Source organism: Oryctolagus cuniculus, chromosome 10, assembly GCF_964237555.1.
Source record: "Oryctolagus cuniculus chromosome 10, mOryCun1.1, whole genome shotgun sequence".
Classification (NCBI taxonomy): Eukaryota; Metazoa; Chordata; class Mammalia; order Lagomorpha; family Leporidae; genus Oryctolagus; species Oryctolagus cuniculus.
The window spans coordinates 30729657-30749791 of NC_091441.1; the positions used below are offsets into that span (position 1 = coordinate 30729657).

The 20135-nt window shown below is 38.2% G+C and overlaps 1 protein-coding gene across 42 annotated transcripts in view; it reads left to right on the forward strand.

Moving 5' to 3' along the window:
* PIAS2 (protein inhibitor of activated STAT 2) overlaps positions 1-16682 on the forward strand; it is a 105896-nt gene extending 89214 nt beyond the window's left edge. For 11 of the 42 annotated variants that reach the window (XM_070050209.1, XM_070050218.1, XM_070050224.1 and 8 more), the window contains 3 exons: positions 1891-2027; positions 6635-6672; positions 9513-11757. In XM_070050209.1, coding sequence (XP_069906310.1) covers positions 1891-2027; positions 6635-6672; positions 9513-9692 — 355 coding nt within the window. In that variant the 3' untranslated portion in view covers positions 9693-11757. Of the gene's footprint in view, positions 1-1890; positions 2028-3902; positions 4129-6634; positions 6673-9509; positions 11758-14135 lie in introns of those variants that run through there. The other 31 variants (XM_070050208.1, XM_070050214.1, XM_051851957.2 and 28 more) reach the window with 5 other exon arrangements.
* The last annotated feature ends 3453 nt before the right edge of the window (positions 16683-20135 follow it).

The window sequence follows — 20135 nt, forward strand, 5'->3', positions numbered from 1 at the left end:
ACATTTTTGGTCTTCAGTATAGTACCTCTGACATTTAAGGAAATACAGAATTAAGATATTAATACTTGTGAAGCAGCCAGAATCATCAGAACCACTTTTCTATTCCTCTACCTGGCACAGACTTCTCTCTTATCCCAAGTTATCTGTTTTCCCCTCAAGATTCTTTCTTTAACATTGTTCACATCCTGCTTGTGGATTTAGGTCTTCATTTAGCATGGGAGATGAAGAAACCTGATTCTAACCCAAGCAAGTTGATCTTTAGAAAATGACTTTTTTTCTATCTTTGTCTACCTCTGGAAAATGTGTTTTCAAGCACCAGCTTTGTTATTGCCTCAAGCATATTATATTTCATGGCTCCCTGAATGGATCGAATTTTTAAGATTTCTGAACTCTGACCTCTGTCATTTACTCACTTTTCTGAGACTATGTAGTTGACAGCACAGCCATATGTGCACTCTGGATAACCTTGTGTTTTATATTTCTAGTAGTATCCATATTTTTATACATAGTACTGAGTGACTGCTGGGCAAGGTTCTCATCTCAAAATGCAAACCAGTTTTAGTAGGAATCCAGTGTCTAAATGAACTGTGATTATTTAAGTGGTTTAACAATTAAGTCTAGGTAATGAAATGGGTTGTCCAGTATTTAGTATACAGAGTGTCATACAAGTATGTCATGTCATTTCCTGCTACAGTGCTTGATCTCTGCAGTGACAGCAGGGGTTTCAGCCCAGGGAAAGCATGTCTAGAGGTCTCAGTTGTCATTCGTTCAGCTCTGTGACCATGCCCTGCTTTAAGAAAGTCATATTTGTTTGTCACGGTCTCTCCTAGCTGCAGAATTCTATGCTGACCATAGTTGAGTAGCAGTGCCCTGGGATGCTGACCTTAACGTTTTGCCGGTTGCACCTCATTCCTGTTATTCCTGTTGACAAGCTGGCCACCTTTAGTCCTGAGGTCAGCAGTGTTACTTAGTGTCCTCCTGCATTCAGAGTATTTCTCTTGTGAAGCTCTGATTGTTTCCCTGAACCAAGAGAAAATGCAGATTAAGGAATAACACAAAATCATCTCTAAGGTTGAAATTTTTCAAAAAAAAAATGTTTAATTATATTAAAATTATAATATTTAATTGCATTAAATATTTAATATATTGAAATTTTAATTATATAGGATGAATAAGTTTGCATATAATATTAAATTGTATTGTATGTTTTTAGCTTACATTTTTAGTTGCATGAACAGCTTTTTTCAAAGCACAGACCCTCTTAGCAGAGAAGTAAGTATCATTATAGCCAGTGTTTTTACCTCTGGATATTATATTTCAAATCAGTTTACCATAATTTCCTGTTGCAGGCCTCTAGCCATCAGGTTGCCTGGCTTTTGGATTGGCTAACTGTTCTTAGATGATTCCCAGATAAGATTGAAAATAAATAATTCAAGTAGAATTGAAGAAATTCTGATTGAACTGTAGTGAGTAGCTTCACTTATAGAGGTGCCCTCATTTAAATCAAATGTTGTGTACTCCATTTTAGTTTTAAATTTCTTTGTATATAAACTTTATCCACATACATGTTACATATATATATATATAAACAAAAGCCCATGTAACGTGTATTTGTGGATAAAGGATTTATGTCTTACTCCAGCACTGTATGCTGTGTTTTAATGTCAGCTTGGTCTTATGTTACAGCTGCTGTTCAGAACCAAAATAGACTCATGTTAAAATGAAGACTCTTTAGAAAGAAGAGAGGAGGGTAGAGTACTGGGTAGTGTGTAACTGTCCTGTAGTTGTGCCGAGACGTAGTGAACGTACAGCTGGGAACACCCAATGGTGCTGCTCTTCTCTCCTGTGGACTAACAGCCAGATTGTGATTTCCCATGCTGTTTAAAACAGGGTTCTCATGTATCAGCCACCTGGAAGGGTGCCCAGTGTGACTTCGGTTGATCCTGCTGCTATTCCGCCTTCATTAACAGACTACTCAGTACCATTCCACCACACGCCAATATCAAGCATGTCATCAGATTTGCCAGGTATGTGGAAAGTGTTTATTTTCTTTGACAAATCTTGTTGTTTGCTGTTAATCTATGGAGAAAATATAGTTTAAAGTTTTTAAATAGAAGTACTGAGGAATGAAGGCTTCATGTATAGGTAGTATCTGCTTTAAAATATCACGTTTTACTTGTCTTAACTAGAGAGCAATGTGTAGATTGTTGATGACAGGGAATCTGGTAGGGTGTAGGGGAGTTTTATGAAGTTAATCTCCTTGTGGAGAGTTTATACTCAGATTTTTTTCTTGGAGTATTTTTCATAGGTGCTTTGCAGGTTAGGGAGAGTGTTTTCTAATGCTCTTGGTAGCCCATCAACTAGAATATACTTATATCATTTGGGGTCACTCTTGCCTACCAGCTTTTTCCCCAAAAAGCTAGGATCTACCATCTGTTTCCCTCAAACAGTGATTTACTGCTCGGATATCTTTATAATAACTTAACAATTTAAAATTTTAGGGTTTCTTGAATTACCATAGTTACCAAGGTTTGTGCAAGCAAAGCCGTATTATAAAATTTTATTCTTCTTCCCTTTCTCCATAACCATTGTTTTTACACACTTTTTCGTTGATCACATTTGAGCAGGTCAGAACAGTGTCACTTATGTTCATGGTTTTCTTTCTCTTCATAGGGCCCTTTTAGGGGAATACAATTCCTTTCCCTCATGCTGAGTTTTTCTCTAGATTTAAGAAGTTGATTTTGACCAAAGGTTTATTTTCCTTCCTTCCCTTAGTGAGGTCCGTATTTTAAATATATTCTGTTGGACAAAATTTATGGTATTAGAACAATTGATGTGTTATCTGTCCCAGATTAATTTTTCCACTTGATATTTGCTTAGCTTATTGGAATAAAATTTAGTGAGAGATAATAGCATAGACCAAAAATAGTATCCATTACAAGTTTTTTCATAAAATTTGACTCTTAAATATGGTTATTTCTTATTTGGGAATTTGTATTTGTAAAAGTTCCTTGCAGCATCATTTATAATTTCATTTATATAGGCTGATGCTGAGATATAGGTGAGGTTTCGTGGCTCATGATGAAAGATGGAAACTCAGTTCTTGATTTCTAAGTGTTACGTGTTTAACCTTGCCTTGATTGAGTGTTCATGTGTCATCTTAGTATGCTTTATAAACAAGCACTCCAGAAAGATTTACTTGAATTAAAAATTAATCCTGAAAAAAAGACAGTGAACATTTCTCTTTATTTAAAGTGATCCTGGCCATTTAGCAATAGCATAGACACAATGTACAAATCACCTGGTTTGGTAATTTTCAAGTTATGTGAGTCTGGACAAGTTTTTAATTTGGGAGAATTTATATTATTTCAAAACTTGAGAATAAAATGAGATTTTGTGTCTTAAACATGTGCAGATTTGAGAAAAATGCAATAAAATATGTCTGAACTGTGTATATGGTAAATGTACTTCAAGTGGTATCAAGGAAATAATACTAACATCCAGGGCTGATATTTAACCAACATAAACCAATATGGTAAGACTGGTTGTTAAAATATTGAAAATTTTTCTTAGCAGTTAATGAACTGTGAATAGAATCTAGCATGCTTTAGCAGATTGCTAGTTGTTGTCATCTGTGAATTACATAGTAGCATTACAGCATCGAAGTAGTTAATAGCTTTTACTGTGGTTTCATTGTTAATGTGCTCTTTTGTAGTTATTACTTTGGTCTTATTTTGTATATAATTTTATGTAGTAAGTTTGTGCTATGCAGAATTTTGGTAGTGATAAATTTAATAATTAAAATATTAAATAGAACATCAGAATGGAGAGATGACAAAGTTTTAATAAATTTCTTAACATTCCTTTTAAACATCATAAATATGAATCTTCTGAATCTGCAGGAGAACAAAGAAGAAATGATATTAATAATGAACTGCAGCTTGGAACATCTGATGCTGTGCAACAATGAATACAAAATAAAACAAATAATTTGTATTTATGGAATGGAAAACAGCTTGATTATTTCAAGAAAAAATATGACTGCCTTATTATTGCTAGTGCCATATTGTCAGGTGCGAATGGTGCTCAAAAGTTGTATCATTAAAATTTGAAAGTGCTAAAAATTTACATATTTAATCATGTAGCAGTCCTGTTTTGTTCAGAGTTTATGACTCAAGTCAAATGTATGGTCCTCAGCGAGGAAGCAAACTAATGAATCAGTTTCCTGTGGCGAAGCATCTAAAACTATAATTATCAGCGTGAATAAAACAGAAGCAATTAGAATATATCAGAATTTTTAACATTACCTACTTTTGAGTAAAAATAATTGAGCATTTTCAGCCATGAAATACTTAGGAGGGCATAAACATATACCAGCATGACATATTACAACTGAAAGTTTTAGTGAAATAAGAAAATAGTATTTTGCTAACATTTATTTTAAAAAGGCAGTATAATTTTAATCACTGTTGAAACTTTCATATAAAAGTTTAAAAATTGCTTAAAATACAAAAATGAGACTTTGATAGTTTAGTTTTTTATTAAAAGAAATAACATATCAAGTAACTGAAATAACTATCAAACTTCACTGTTAGTATCTGAGAAAAAAATGGTTTCAATGAGAAATATTTACACTAAAACCTTAATAGGATTTTGTGTAGGTGGCGCCTGTGTAATGTTTGGGAAACAATCTGAAACTTCCAACTGAAATTTCAAAACATTTCTAGGTATTTTATTATGGCATTTTGTAAGTCACCATATACTAGTTATCCTTGGATGAGGCATGTAAGAATTCATATCTAGTAATTCTCTTAAGTCCTTTCTAAGTCGATTTTCTGTTTACTGCACACATGGAGTTTTGAAAAGATGTACATTGAGATAATGAAAAAGATAAGACTTTGGGGACCTTGATAGGCATTTTTTAGTAACAAGGTGGCAAAAACAGTTTGCGTACCATACAAGCCTTTCTATCTATGGAGTGAAATTATGAAATAGCGGCGATTGGACGTTACGAAAATGAGTATTTTTTGAGAGATTTGACTTTAATACAGTGTGGCAGCAGAGATGTCAGTACTTCATAAAATAAGGTATTGGTTATCAAAATAAATTCTCAGTTAATAAACATTGAAAATTATTGAACATAAAAATTTTGACTAAAAAGTAGGAGCTATTAAAATGAAGATAAATATCATTTAAAGCTGAATAAAATTAAACCAATTAATTAGATTACATTCCAGTAGATTTTCTTGTGACAGTCTGTAGTAAAAACACTGAATTTATAAAACTCCCGATAGGTTTGTAAGAGCTAGACAGATTTTGAATTACTGTTCACAGAAGCAAAGGAAAGATTTACTGAAAAATATAAAATTTGTGAAGAGAGAAGCTGTCTGTCTACTGAGCTGTGTCACTTACTGGTCTTCAATTTAATGGGGATGTCATTGGAAGATTTCATTGTGATTCCATTATCCGTTGTTGGCTCAAGCTGCTGTATCATACAACTGGTGACATACATCTGAAACAAGAAATTAGACAACAATTTAACAAATGCTTCAGAAATTGTTTGACTTTCTTTCACATGATTGGTGCTACAGCTTATATCACTTGATAAGCGTTTTATAATACTTTCAGAGGTTACAATGGGATAAAGGTACTTCACAATTTTTGAGTTAAGATTATTCATACTGAATATTAAATATTTTGGATATCATCCCCATTGCTACACTCTATTTTGAGTCACGGTATCAGATGTGCACTCTGTGTGGCTGCTAGATTTGGAGCCGGGGGGGGGCGGTGACATTGAATTCCAGCTTATAAAATTCATGGGTTTAATAGAAATTGGCCTCTTAATGACCTATACCTTATATGTGATTTTTTTTTTTTTTTTTTTTTTTAGTGTTTTGAAATAATTGTGTAGCCACACAGGGAGGTCTGAGGGAACTGGCTTTGAAATTTACTGCTTCAGACTTGAAGTTTTTATTATTACTTGACTGGGCAGCCGTTTTGATATTCCTCTTTCTAAAACATAATTGGAAAATTCTTTGATTTGGAAGACTACTTAGCTTAGAACCTAGTACCCATTCATTCACTTTGGCTGTTAGCGAGCGACATCTCCTAGCTACTTGCTTTGTGCAGGGCATTGGACTGTGTGGGAGCAGGGGGCCAGAGACTATCAGCGACATAGTCATCTATTTAAGAAATGATATTTTAGATCAATTTCAATGTGTATTTCTGAAAAATAAATGTGAAGTATCTTAAGAGTCTTAAGTATGCTTTTTTTTAAAGAAAAATGGACTGAATTCAGTTCATTATCTCATCATTTTTATTGCCTGTCATTGTATTAAGTGACAAAGGGGAGACATTTGCTTTGACCAATCTCTGGGAATCTTTGGACTGCTGCCTCTTGAGTTGCTGAGAGGAGGTTTTTTTTTTTCCAGTTGTCTTATCAGGAATATGTTCAGCTTTGGGTTTTATGCACATTAACTATTACTGATTATGACACAGAACCTTCCCTATGGCGGAGTGGTAAGCAATTACCACAAAGGTTTTGTGACTTATAATAAATACAAATGATTTGGGGAAATAATACTAGTCTCCAAAATATGAGACAACTATTAACAAAGCATTTTTGTTTTAGGTTTGGATTTTCTTTCCCTTATTCCAGTTGATCCCCAGGTATGTATCCTGAATTTAAGCAACTAATTTGTATTTGATTGTTGGTTATGTCATACTAACTAAAAATGACCAGTTGCATAAAATCAGGACAGTCAACACTCAATTATTTACACTGATGGAAAGGAAGTACTATTTAGTAACTATTCAGACTTTTATTTGAAGAAATAAAGTTGCTTTTTTTTTCCAGTTTATAGCATCCTTAATACGTTCATTTGTGATTTTATTGGGCTCAATCAAGTTGGCATTCCTTACAAACATTTGAGTGTTTAGAATGAGTGCAGTGCCGGAGAGAAAAGCTGTACAGGACAGGTTTTCATTTTGTATATAAACATTCTGTACATGGAAAATAGTAACTGAAGCTGATCAAACACACATGAGTCATTACCTTAATTCCGCATTACTATGAAAGACAGGTTTGGACTTTGGTGCTGCCCCACTTTAAAATTGATGTATCCCAATCCTGCCTGTAGTTTTTGTCAAAGATAAAGACTCCAGTATCCCAGAGCCCCAGGCTGAAGACATTGCAGTGAGCTTGGTTTCCCCTGACAGGCTTAGAGCACAGGCCAGAGGTAAAAAAGGAAAGGGGGAAAACAAACTAGGTTTCTTTTATTTTTTGTTTTGTTTTGAAAAAGGAGACTTTGAGAGCTGATGTTGAAGGTAGGGAGGGATAGAGGAAGAACCCTTAACCACTCTTGAAGGGCTGCTCAGCATCAGCTAACCACACACTTCATATCAGCCTCCTGTATAAGTCCTCTATACTTGATCCCACAAACAGCCCTGGAAATTTAGGACCAAGGTAATGTGTGCAGTTGACTTTGTTAACATCAGTAGATTCTATAGCCAGAGGGACCTGTTTTTCTAAGAAATGGGTTCTTCAGGGTTAAAAGACTACTGAGTCTTATGTGTGAGTAATGCTTTTTTGTTTTTAATTTTAGAACCTAGAGATTTTTATTTTATAGCTCTATTTGGGACAGTTGGTGAGCTAACTTATAAGTTAGGAGAAGAAAGGCGAAGTTGTACCTTTAGTTGCCATAGAATCTTTAGGTTTTTCTACTTTATCTCCCTATTATCCCTTAGTCCCTTTCATCCTTGTGCAGATAAGTGCCCACTGTATGTATGTATGTGAGGAATATAGGGATAAAAGTGAATTGACTGCCCCTGAGTATAAGAATGCAAGGTACAGAATCCATTGGCAGCTGGGCTGTTGCATCTTGCAGTCGTTGTGTAAAAGAAAAGGAGTATCTTTTTACCCTGGGGCATTCAACTGCCTGAGAGGGAGCGTGAATACACATGTAAGTTTGTGGGCTTTTTCAAACCCAGATCCTCCCTTAATTTCCTAAAATTGATTTGAGTTTTGGGAAGGACATCCAGCAATTCAGAAGTCTTTACTGCTTCTTGGAAATTTTTTTTTAAGATTATATATTTATTTGAAAGAGTAACAGAGAGAGAGGAGAGGCAGAGAGAGAGAGAGAGAGAGAGGGAGGGAGGGAGAGGTCTTCCATCTGCTGGTTCACTCCCCAGTTGACCACAATGGCCAGAGCTGTGCCAGTCTGAAGCCAGGAGCCAGGAGTTTCTTCCAGGTCTCCCACATGGGTGCAGGGGCCCAAGGACTTGGGCCATCTTCTACTGCTTTCCCAGGCCATAGAAGCTTTTTATGAACCAGCCTTTTCTCCCATAACTGACGTCTCTTGAATTTGTGTGTGTAGCAAGACCATTACCCATCTAAAATATTAAATAACTTAGTTCTTTTCAAAGGCAGCCTGAGTTATTTGTTGCTGTTCTTCTGCCTGGCAGCTTAAACATAGGGCTGTTACCATTTTACATGTGGCCTTGAAGATCATGTATTCTGAACAACTTCAGTTCCTCTTTGTAATGCAGTGTCTCTAATAAGCTGAATGAGATGACAGAATGGGAAATATTAGATATCCTTATTGATCTTTTGTACATTGAACTAGAGACAAATTTAGCACATACTTTCTTAGAATGTGTAATTAGACCTCACTTTATTGAAGACAGTGTAGTTGTTTCCCACATAAAATACTCCATGCTATTAGCTTTTGCCTCTCTCTGCTCTTGGGCAGCATTAGAACATGACACTCAGATTTGTATTTGTTTTGGAATTGCTAGTCAGAGTGGTCAGATGTGGTTGAAATCTGAACCCTTGGAGAAGGCTATCAAGCAAGCATCATGGGGAAGATTAGGTTAGGTCTCCTTCACAATTCATTCCCAAGTTTTTGTGATACCATGAGATCATTCTCTGAGCGTCCTGTGGTAGTTAAGTACTACGAGTCTCTATTTTAGAATGCATGCTGTCATTTTAACTACTCCAGTAACTGTACGGACACCTGTATGTACAAAGGAGACTAGCTTAACTCTAAGGCTCTGTTTGCTAATCAGTCTCGAAGATTGGTTGAAGCTTGCATTAGTATTTTTGCTTAATAACAGTGAATAGTAAATGTTAGCCTTTTACAGTCTGATTTAAACTGTCTTAATGCACGTAGTGAGAATTATTTTTGAGAGTAAGTATGAGTCACAGTTGGGGTGATATTCGGTGTTTATTCAGTCATTTTCGGCATCATCCTCTGTGCTTGTACCTATGTAAATGATAAACAAGTTGTACACGTTTTGAATCATTAATATGTTGCTTCACCAAGTATTGTAAAATAGCTAAGTAAATTCATGCACCTTTCACCCAAAGATGTGAAGTTTTGAGATATTTTTAAATCCCAGTGGGTGGGATTTAATATGTAACTGTCACTTGCGCATATCTAACAATTTAGTTTCTTTATTAAAATCAGTGTAGCCTTTTCCTCATCGGCGTCATTGTTTGTTTCAAGCAGTACTGTCCTCCTATGTTTTTGGATAGTCTCACCTCACCCTTAACAGCAAGCAGTACGTCTGTCACCACCAGCAGCCCCCATGAAAGCAGTACTCATGTTAGTTCATCCAGCAGCAGGAGTGAGACAGGGGTCATAACCAGCAGTGGAAGTAACATTCCCGATATCATCTCATTGGACTAAAGGAGAACTCACTTGATTCTGGGAATCATTCATCAAAACTGCTCTTTCTTCCGTGGAAGCTATTTTTTTTTTTTTTTTTTGGCAATTACTTTGATATTTATTGAAATGTCGAATGGAATCTTTTGCTTTCTGAGATGAACACAGATGACCGCAGCAAGAACTGAATGACATTCAAGGATTTTTCTTACTCGTGCTGTACTTGTTCTGAACTTCAGATACATTCAGCCGTAACTGTATCTTCTTGAGTGGTGGATTTCAATTTCATACATTACTGGATGGATTCTACAAATGAATTCAAAATTTTTTTGTTATAAAAAACAGCAATAAAAGTTATGTAAATATTTAAGTAAACTTTTCTAATTATAAAAAGATGTAATCACTGATTCTTGAATGACAGCAACTTCTGTTTGATGTGAAGGAAAAAAATTACATAGAAAGAAGTCATGTCCGCTGAATGAGTCCTTTCCATGGAGATCTGTTCTGTTTTGTTGGAGTGATGAAGTTTCAATAAGTGGCTGAAGCTTGAGTTGCACTTTTCTTCTTGCAGTTCTACTTTTCTTCGCCATCTCATCAAAGACAAATGGCCTGTGTGTTACGCGGCTTTCCCTGGTGGCTATTCGCGCTTTGACTTGGTGTGTTAATGAGTGTACAGGGGAGTTCTGGGATTTGGCTGTTCTTTGTTAGTGGTCATGTTAAGAACACAATGCAGATTCTGCACTGACGTGACATGTTCATCTTGATAACTGTACATTCTCATTCTAAAGTTTTCTCAAGGAATTCCATGCAGCTGTTGAGTGATGTTTTTGAGGTAAGGTATGGCTGGAGTGTTCATGAGGATTTTGTCCACACTGTCCAGAAATGTTGATTGATTGGAGGCAGTGGTAGAACACGATTAAGGGAGATAGGAATAACACAGTTCAGTTTCTTCCTAAGAACTTAATTTGCTGACTTACTTTATAAAATCGTATACAAATCTTTGCTGAAACTTCATATTTTAGTAATACTGACATTAAAAATTAGGTTTTACATCTCATCATACTTCTCATCATACTCTCATCCTCACCAATGATTTGAAACTTAGGGGAAAGATTCGTACCAAGGGAGTGAGGACAGTATCAGATTCTTTTTCCTTTTGTAAAAGGAAATCTTTCCTCAAGCCACAAAAGACAAAATTAGAAATACTTGAACTGAAGTGAAGATTGGGGAGGAAGACCCCACTGCACATCTCATGCCATGAGCTGCCCCCCAACACCCCAACCCCTGGGGTTTTATCAGGTGCGTTTTGCAAACCACTCTCCTATGGTGCGTTTGGTTTTAAATCGCTCAGAAAATAAGTCTGCTGGAGGAACATTTCCATTTGTGCTTCGTTTGGCTTCTGAGCCAGTTTTGAGTACTCAAGGATTTAGTCCTGATATTCAGCTTTCTCTCCCTAAGTTTGTGGCTACTATAAAAACAACCCTTTATGAAATGACCAATCAAGAAATTGATTTCTCAAACAAAAGTACTCCAATTTTAGTTAGAATAGGGACACATTACTTCAGAGTTGATGTAACTCCAGGGAGCTGACTTGTCCCTTCCTCGTGTTTTTACACCTTCTCAAAATATCCTGACTGTGTGTGCTCTACTTGTACCTTTCTAAGTTCTTGTGGTTTTCTACATCATCCTTTGTCTGTGGTATCCTTTCACCTAGAATACTGTGCATATGGGAAGGCTGTTGTTGAATTAAAGACACGAGGAAAACAAAACTACCGTGAATCTCCCAGAGTAGCTGCACCATAGTTTCCACTCTTAGCTCTTTAGTCATTGATTTCCAATCCATGCTGTGTAAAATCTTTATATCTAAATAATGAAATTTCTTTCCATTAAAGTTTTATGTTGCTGCTCTTAATATAGATGCAATTTCTCTTAACTCTGTAATCAGAAAAAGTAACCTGATTTGTGTAGTATAATTTGTTAATAAAGAAATGATGCATATTTGTTATCATTTTGTTACCCTTAAGATTATCATAGATTCCTTGCAATTTACCCAACTGTTTTATAAAGTAAATGAAAATATTAATAGAAATTAGTTTGCTGACTTGATTCTTGTAACTGATACTGCTGTGTTTCTGTACTTGTGATCAGCTTCTCTTTCAATATTTTATGTAAACACTTTTGGTGTTCATTCATGATACTTTACACTGAAATTACTTATAAAACTTATACAGGTTACTGACACTTTTAAGAATACACTTGTAAGTTTTAATCTTAAAGTTGAGGCTTGTAACATGAATGTAGCTTAAAGGTGGTGAAAACATTTTAATGCCTTTGGCTTTGTGGAGACATCTTGATCAGGCAGTTATCTTTTGTTTAGGATGTTCACCATTTTTATCAAGACCTGCCTTTTCAGCAGTGTGTCTTGCCCAAATTTCTGCTTAACTGAGAATAGTGGGATAAAGGGGTTGTGTTCACTGTTACTGGGATGTCAGCCAGCCAGAAACTGGGATATCTTGTTGAAGGAAAGGAACACAGTTATTACTCTTCTGAAATTTTTTCACCAACCATTTTGATCTTTCTTAGAAATATTAAGGGCTTTCTTGCCTTGGTGAATCCTGGCAATATAATTGATGCTGAGTATAATCTACATTTAAGATCTGCTTATGCTCATTGACTTCTGATCCCTAGATGAGCCACTGCAGTGTTTTATTTCCATTTCTGGCCAGAAGTTATAAATACTTGGCATCAGTCCTAGGATAATTATAAAGACCAAATGAAACAGAGGGAATTTAGATTATGTGACATCTGAACTGTGTTCCAGTAGAGCTAGAATGAAAGCAACAATGCATGTGTAAGAGAGAGTGGGGTAATTAAGTAGGTCTGTAACACTTGGTCTCTTTGTATAAAACAAGTTTCCCTTAGGGTAGTCTTGAGGAATTTAAAGAAATAGCAAGTGTTGGATTTTCAGTGCAGTAGTGTTGAACAGAGCCTACTCTGATTTGGATATTCAGACCCTTCTGCCTCCATATTTAGTAAGCAACTTGTCTTTCTGCCAGTAGAGTATATTCATCACATTTGTGGGATTTTTTTTTAAGTAATCCATTTTTTGTACAAAGCCTTGAATTACCAAGTATGCCTTTCATTTCTCTCTAGCTTCCAGTAGGTTTCAACACACACATACACACACTTAACTGTTTTGTTCTAGTTCTAGAGAACACTTTTTTCCCCAGTAAGTTTGTCTCCCTTTCTCTGGAATGTTGTGATGGCTTCCCAGTTCTTTCCATCATAGAAAATGTAAAGCATTACACCATGTACCCCTTGAGTCAGGCATTGCTTTAGTGGTCCTGGGTCCTTGTGGTTTGGGAGCTTGGAGTGTGAGCCACCATCGTTTTGCTGCGGTTCTACATGCATTGGGTGAGATTTGTGCAAAAGCACTCAGAAATTTCCTTGTTTTTAAGAGTTTGATGCTACGGTCTAATGATGATTGGCTTAATTGCCCACCGCCATCTTTTTATTTTCTTGGTTAGGAATCACACTACAGGTAAAGCCATATAAAAATGCCTATTCATCTTGAATGCTTGCCTGGTTAAGTAATGGTTTTGTTTCTTTTGTTTGCCAGTTGTGTATGCTCATTATGGAAAATTAGACAATACAGAAAAGCATAAAGAGAAATAAGAATTGCCTGTAATTCTAACAGAGCAGGAGAAAAGGCTTTGCTTCTCATATTTTTGTGTATCTCTTGCCAGTCTCTTTGCTATTTGTGTATGTTTTTATAGTTTCATTTATCCTTAGGATAATTTGTATGTTGATTTTTTTCCCTCAATCTATAGGCGTTATTCCGTGTCACTAAAAACTCAACCATGATTAATTACATGCTATTCCATTGTGTGGATGTACTGTGATTTGTGGGACATTTCCTCATGAGACATTATAGATTGCATCTCATAATACTTCAGCGAATATCTTGGTCATAAGTTACTTCTTTAAAGATAAATTCCTAGAAGCAGACCCTCTGGGTCTAGGATGAGAATGATTTTGTAGTTTTTGGTTCATCCTACCTTTCCAGTGTGTTTTGCTAATTTATGCTCCAGTGAATTGAAATGAGAAAGAGTGTTCAGTGTCTAGTTGGTTTCCAAGAATACCCGTTTTATCTCCATGCCAGCATCTGCACTGAGATCCTTTGCCCTCTGACCCCGATGAACTGGAAGAACCCATTTGAAGATATTGGGCAGAGATTTCCCAGGCTTTATCAGCTTTCAATATGTCTATCTGGCGTGTTCCAGAAACACCTGCAGGTGGCTGTTCAACTGATTTTTCACATGGGTTTATTTGCACTGTGAAGTAGCACAAATTTTCTGTCAGACTACATTTTCCAACTTTAGCTAAAAAGTGATGTCACCATTTTTTAAAAATGTTTTGTGCCTAGGGCCAGCTCTTAGTAGCCAGCTCTTTTTCCTCTTTTTGTAGGCTCCATTTTGGCCTGAGCTCCCCAAAAGACAGTAAGATCTACTGAGCCAAAGGCAGTCCACCCCAAACTGGAAAAGTGGTAAGGCTCAAAGAAAAAGCAGGGCTTGTTTCACTTTGTATTTTATTTTATGTTGCCAATCAAGTCTCACTCCTGACTGTTCTAAGGGCAGTTGTGAGGAAAGGACAATCATCACCGTCTTCGAATGGCCAAGACTCCATGTTTTCTTGGTTGACACGACATGTTCATTACCCAAGCCTCCCCCCCTCCCCCTTCTGAGTAGCATTTAGAGCTGCTTTTACTTCATATTCTTGAAACTTAAGTCTTCACTTAAGTGAAGAATGTTGTAGTGTTATAAAGTAGGTTGGGCTTCTTACTTGGCCTTCTTCAAAATACTCAGTATGTGAGATGGCAGTCATATAAAAGACCTAATCTCAGGATTAAAGGGTTATGATGAAGTTTTCAAAAACTGAGAATTCTTTTGTAGTATCAAGTACTCTGTTGAAAATGTCCCAAGAATATTTCATTCTTTGCAACAGCTAATTAAAGGAAAGGGTGTTCACAAATGAAGACACATTTAGGTAAGTCTCCCAAAGTCCCAGTGAATGAATGGTGGGGAGTCTGACTTCAGCGGATCCATAAAGTCCTCTGACTAAACAGAAGTGGTGTTAGTTAGCTTTGCTGTTTGGGAGATGGATATAAGAATCTTGACAAAAAATTGGGAGAACTGGATTCAGATGATGGCTGTGTAATAAGGATGGAATGGGTACTGGGGCCTTTCTTTGCAAAGGAAGACTCAAGATTCAGTGACTAAATAGAAGTAGGAATAAGGGCTAAATTCATTTCTCAAGCCTGGGGGATGATGGTGCTATTCTCTCCCTATCCTTTTATAACTTGGAGGATGATGGTGCTATTTCCTAAGACAAGGGACAGGATGGAGATGAGTCATTTAGAAACAGTGATGAGTTTGATACTAAGCATGAGAAGAAGCATCCATGAGATTTGTGCCTGGTCTTTCTGTGATGTTTTTCAACAAGTACAAATCTCCTTTGTCACCCACTTCCACCGTCGCTTCATTTCGTGCCTATTTTAGCTACCCCCAGTTGCCTGTCCGATCCCTCCTTTGTGGACCATGCTTGGTTGCGTCAACCTTTCTTTTGCATTTTCTCTTCACTTTCTTGCTCTTACAAATTTGGCTGAATCCTTAGCTCTGCCATCTCTGCAGTCTGTTGTAATGCTTCAAAATTCTGTGCTTTCAAAGGCCATGCCATGAAGTTATCCTGTTAGCTCCCCTGTTCACGGGGAACCACCTTGTCATTCGCTTTGCATTGCTGAAGGCTTCGCTTCCTGAATCGCAGTGTTCTTAGCCGCCTCCAATCCTGTCATTTTGTCTCCAGCATTCTTTTGGATTACTAACAGTCTAGAGCTTGTAAGGTTTTTGGTAGTTTGACCTCTAACATTTTTTCCACTGAGCCTGTAGAGTTCCCCCACTGCTTGTTTACCTTCACTGTGTTTTTTCACTGCTCGACCAGTGTGGACTGCTCCACTCTCAGTAGTGTCAGTCCTCCCCACTCCCTTCAGAGTGGGCCTGCCGTGTGCCCGTTCTCATCAGTCATAACGAATGTCAACACTGGCCTTGTCCAACCAGACGCTTCTCAGGAGATGACCTTGCTGTGTCGTTCAGTTGCACCATTTCACCACACCAAGCCACGGGGAATGAGGTGGGCCTTTAAGGCCAGTTAAACTCCACAGGCCCTTGACTTTTGTCTTCTGTCATTTTCAGGATCTTCTTTTCATCAAACTTTCTTCCTCCATGTCTTTCATCTTTTTGCCTTTTTTTTTTTTCTTGGCTTGCAGTTGTGGTAGGCATTATGGCAGAGACTTGGAACACAAGACAGGTACCTACTCTCATCAGAGTTGTATGTACAGAGGAGTGAAATGGGAAAATTACGATTTCAATGGTAAAAGGTGAAACGCAGAGTGCTGTTAGAGCACATAGATAAGGCAATTAATTTGATGGAAATAACATACAAATAGAAACAGGAAGGTTGATTAAAAATGGCAAAAGTAATGAAAATGTTCGGGGTAGCTGGAAGTTTCTGAAGGGCTATTGAGAGAAATACGCAGAAATAGATTGCAAGGACCATATGAAACAAAGCATCAGAGTTCTCATGATCATTAACAGTAGTGACCAGTTGAGTTTGCTGTGATTAGTTCCCTTTTACTGAGAGGGTAGGGATTTGCCTGAGAGTTTGCACTTTGAATTAGCATGTCAGGCTTCAAACTTAGAGTGGCCCTCCCTGATCGTTCTATCGAAAGTGGGTGTTCCCAGCCTCCATCACATTACCCTGTTTATATCCCATATGGCATCTTTCACAACCTTAGTATTTTATGTATTGGCTTACTGTGTTGTGTGTGTTCCCTACTAGATTGTAAGCTCCATGAGGGCAGGGCTAATACGTGATCTTTACTTGCATCCCAGATCCTAATAGGTGTGTGGTGCATAGTAGGTGCTCAATAAATATTTGAACAAATGAGGCAGTGATGGATACCTGCTTGCGTTTGATTTTTGTTGACTGGAAATGTAATATCCATGGAAAATGTAGCACCTAAGCAGCAGGCATTCACCAAGAGAGGAAAGCATGTTTGAGGTAGTTGATAGAAGTGATGGGTGCCAGGAAATTAGGAGGAAGGCATACACTGACCTTCTAGACTCCCGGCAGCCTATAAGGGCAAAGATCACACAGGCAGTGCATGTGTTGTGTTAAACCTGGAAGTCTTAAGTGACCCCTTGTAGGCCCGGCCTACTGTATGTATGTAAGGCTGGGGATGTTATGTGTGTAACCTCTAGATTATGTACTGAGAAGCACTTCATCTGGATCAGGTGTACCACACCACGTTATACAGCATAATTGTAGTTGTAAACATAATTTAGCATTGCCAGTCTCTTAAGGCCAGCCAGCTGACCCAAATCGTTGTTGGACTCAGTGCTTTTGAACAGAAAGCAAGAATCGGTTTTTGCTGTCTCTAAGTTGTGCCCATGTATTGTTACATGAGCTAAGGGCATATCCTCCAGCATGTGAGTGGCAGTTCTGAGGCCGTGAAAGGGTATGAATTCATCCAGAGGCACTGGCGAGTGAAAAAAAATTAGAAGAGAAGCACACCAAGGAGATGGGGAGGAAGCGGCCGAGATAGAGGGAAAGGATGTGGAGTATTTCAAGAAGAGCGATCCCTGGAGTTGAAAGCCGATACAGCACAAACATTTCATTTCAAAACCTCAATTTCAGAAGCATCCTACTTGAAGCTAAGTTACCTGGTTATATAATATTTATGTAAACAAAGGGAAATTAAACTTGATTCAACTATGACTCAATGCTTTTAATCCTTGATTGTAAGATGTATCCCATTAAAATGCAGGGAAGAAGTGAATATACATTTCAGGGTAATTTGTCTTCCTTTGGCTTTCTCAGCTGGGCTCTACCTAGTCATTTCATCAAGAGCAATTTTAGTGGAGTGAAGAAGGTAAATTAAGGTTGGAGCAGGGTGGGTTTTTTTTTTTTAAATACAGTAGGCAAATATAGACTCTGAGAAACTGGCTGTGATGAAGGGTAAGGCTGTTGTGGTAGAAGTGTATGTGGTTGTGGCCAGCACCGTGGCTCACTAGGCTAATCCTCCGCCTGCAGCGCCGGCACCCTGGGTTATAGTCCTGGTTGGGGCACCAGATTCTGTCCCAGTTGCTCCTCTTCCAGTCCAGCTCTCTGCTGTGGCCCTGGAGGGGAGTGGAGGATGGCCCAAGTCCTTGGGCCCCTGCACCTGCATGGGAGACCAGGAAGAAGCACCTGGCTCCTGGCTTTGGATCAGTGCGGCACCAGCCATAGCGGCCATTTGTGGGGTGAACCAACGGAAGGAAGACCTTTGTCTCTTTCCCTCACTGTCTAGCTCTGCCTGTCAAAAAAAAAAAAGTGTATGTGACTGAGGGCATTGTGCGCTTTTTGTTAAGGTGTAGGAGCCACGAGTCTCATGGAATCAGCAGAGAGAGAAGGGGTGACCAAGATCCTTGGTACACCAGATTTCCTGCCCATGGTTTGGCTGTGGTGTAGTCAGCCAGGTTCATGGATTGGATGCTTGTGTCCCTGTGTGGTAATGTGAGAACATGGGACCCTTAGAGGTGCGGTGCAGTGGGAAGTACTTGGGCCATCGATGTCATCCTCAGAAGGGATTAATGAGTACTCAGAGGACCTTGGTTAGTTCTCGGAACAGTGTTTTCTTCAAGAGCGAGCCCAGCCCCTCTGTAGTCTGCCCAAGACCTCTTCTGCCTGTGTTCCCACCGTGAGGCTTTCACCAGAGGCTGAATCAAGGGGGCTGCCTGTTGAAAACGCCAACATGTGACCCAGATAAGCCCAGCCTCAGGCCTTCTGTTAAAAACAATGGAAAACAGACTCCAGGTTCCTCATGAGGAGGAGGAACTTTGGGTCCAGATCAGAGGATGGGCAGAGATACAGGCATGTATGTCTTTTTTGAATGGCAAAGAGTTGAGATTTCATCTGATGGTTTCCGGTCTTTGAGAACCAAGTGATGTAGCTGCTTCCAGAAGTGGAAAGGAATAGGGATAGAGGTACAAAACAGCTTAACATCGTGGTCCTAAAGAATTGAAGAATGGACTAACAGTGAGTGGGTTGGATACCATACTAAGAGTGGCATCAGCGTATTTGATGTCATTTCCCTGTACTGTCAAGGCCATAGTTGTGGAAGAGGTCAGTCGCTAGATTTATGCAGGGTTGAGATTTTTTTCATGTTGATGAAACACATGGGTGGCAGTGATAACATCTTGAAGATTCTGGCAGTAGCTGACATGATGGAATCTCAGCTGCTGTCACTCCTGAAATTTTTGCTGAATTCAGAATGTGCTCATAATTGCCAAGTCTCTCAGACTTGATTTTTATTAGCTTCACTGTGTGCTGCATGTGACACGGCTGATTCTGTTCTCTGGTTATTGTGAAAACGTACTTTGTCCACTTTAACTCCCTTCTGTCTGCTCTGGAAATGTAATCATGGGTCTGTAATCCTGCTTGGTTAGTGGCATTTCCAGCCAATTGACCCACTCTGTGCTCTACATTATGAAAAGGTGAGAATCTTTTAAAATGAGAAGAAAAGAATTGAACAACATGATTTAATGAACATATAGACCACTGTGTTGAACAACTCAGTATGTGATTATTGTTGAGTACAAGTGGGACATTTCACAATACTAGGCTATAAATTTCAAAAGGTAGAAATACAGAAATATGTTTTCTGACCACAATGCGGTTAATCTAAAATTCAGTGATAACAGCATTTGAGAAATCCCACATGTGGAACTTCCGAAACCTATTTCTAGATCATGAGTTCAAAAAAATGTACTGGAAATTTGGAGCATATTTAGCATTGAATGACAATGAGAATGTGATACATCCAAATTTCTGGGATGCAACTAGAGTGTTAGAGGGACTTTTTAGACACAGGTGTTTGTCCTAAAAGCTGAAAGTGGACGAGACAAATCTTCAATAAGAGTACCATTATGTATGTTTTTGAAAAGGGGAAAAATAAAAAGACTGATATTTGAAAGTGCTTTTTTGAAAAGACTAATAAAATCAGCAAGCTGGTGAAACTGATCAAGAAAAAGAAGAAACAAGTATTAAATATCTGTATTAAGAGACATGACTGGAAATGCTGCAGCCATTGAAAAGCAGACATACAGTGTCTTTCAATGCTCATCAATAAAAGGAAGGGAAAAGCAGCTAAGGGTGTCCCACCTCCTCCACACACATGCTCAGACCACTTTCTGAACCCGCTCATCTGTCAGCTACTCATTAGCCTTGATCTTGCCCTCCATTCCTGTGACTTCTGTGGAACTGAAAGCCAGGTCCTCCAAGTCCTCAGGTTTCACCTCGTGGTCGGCTGCCTCATCTTGTCTGTACATCAGCTCCTCATATCTTCTAAGAGCTGGGGAAATAAGGCAACGC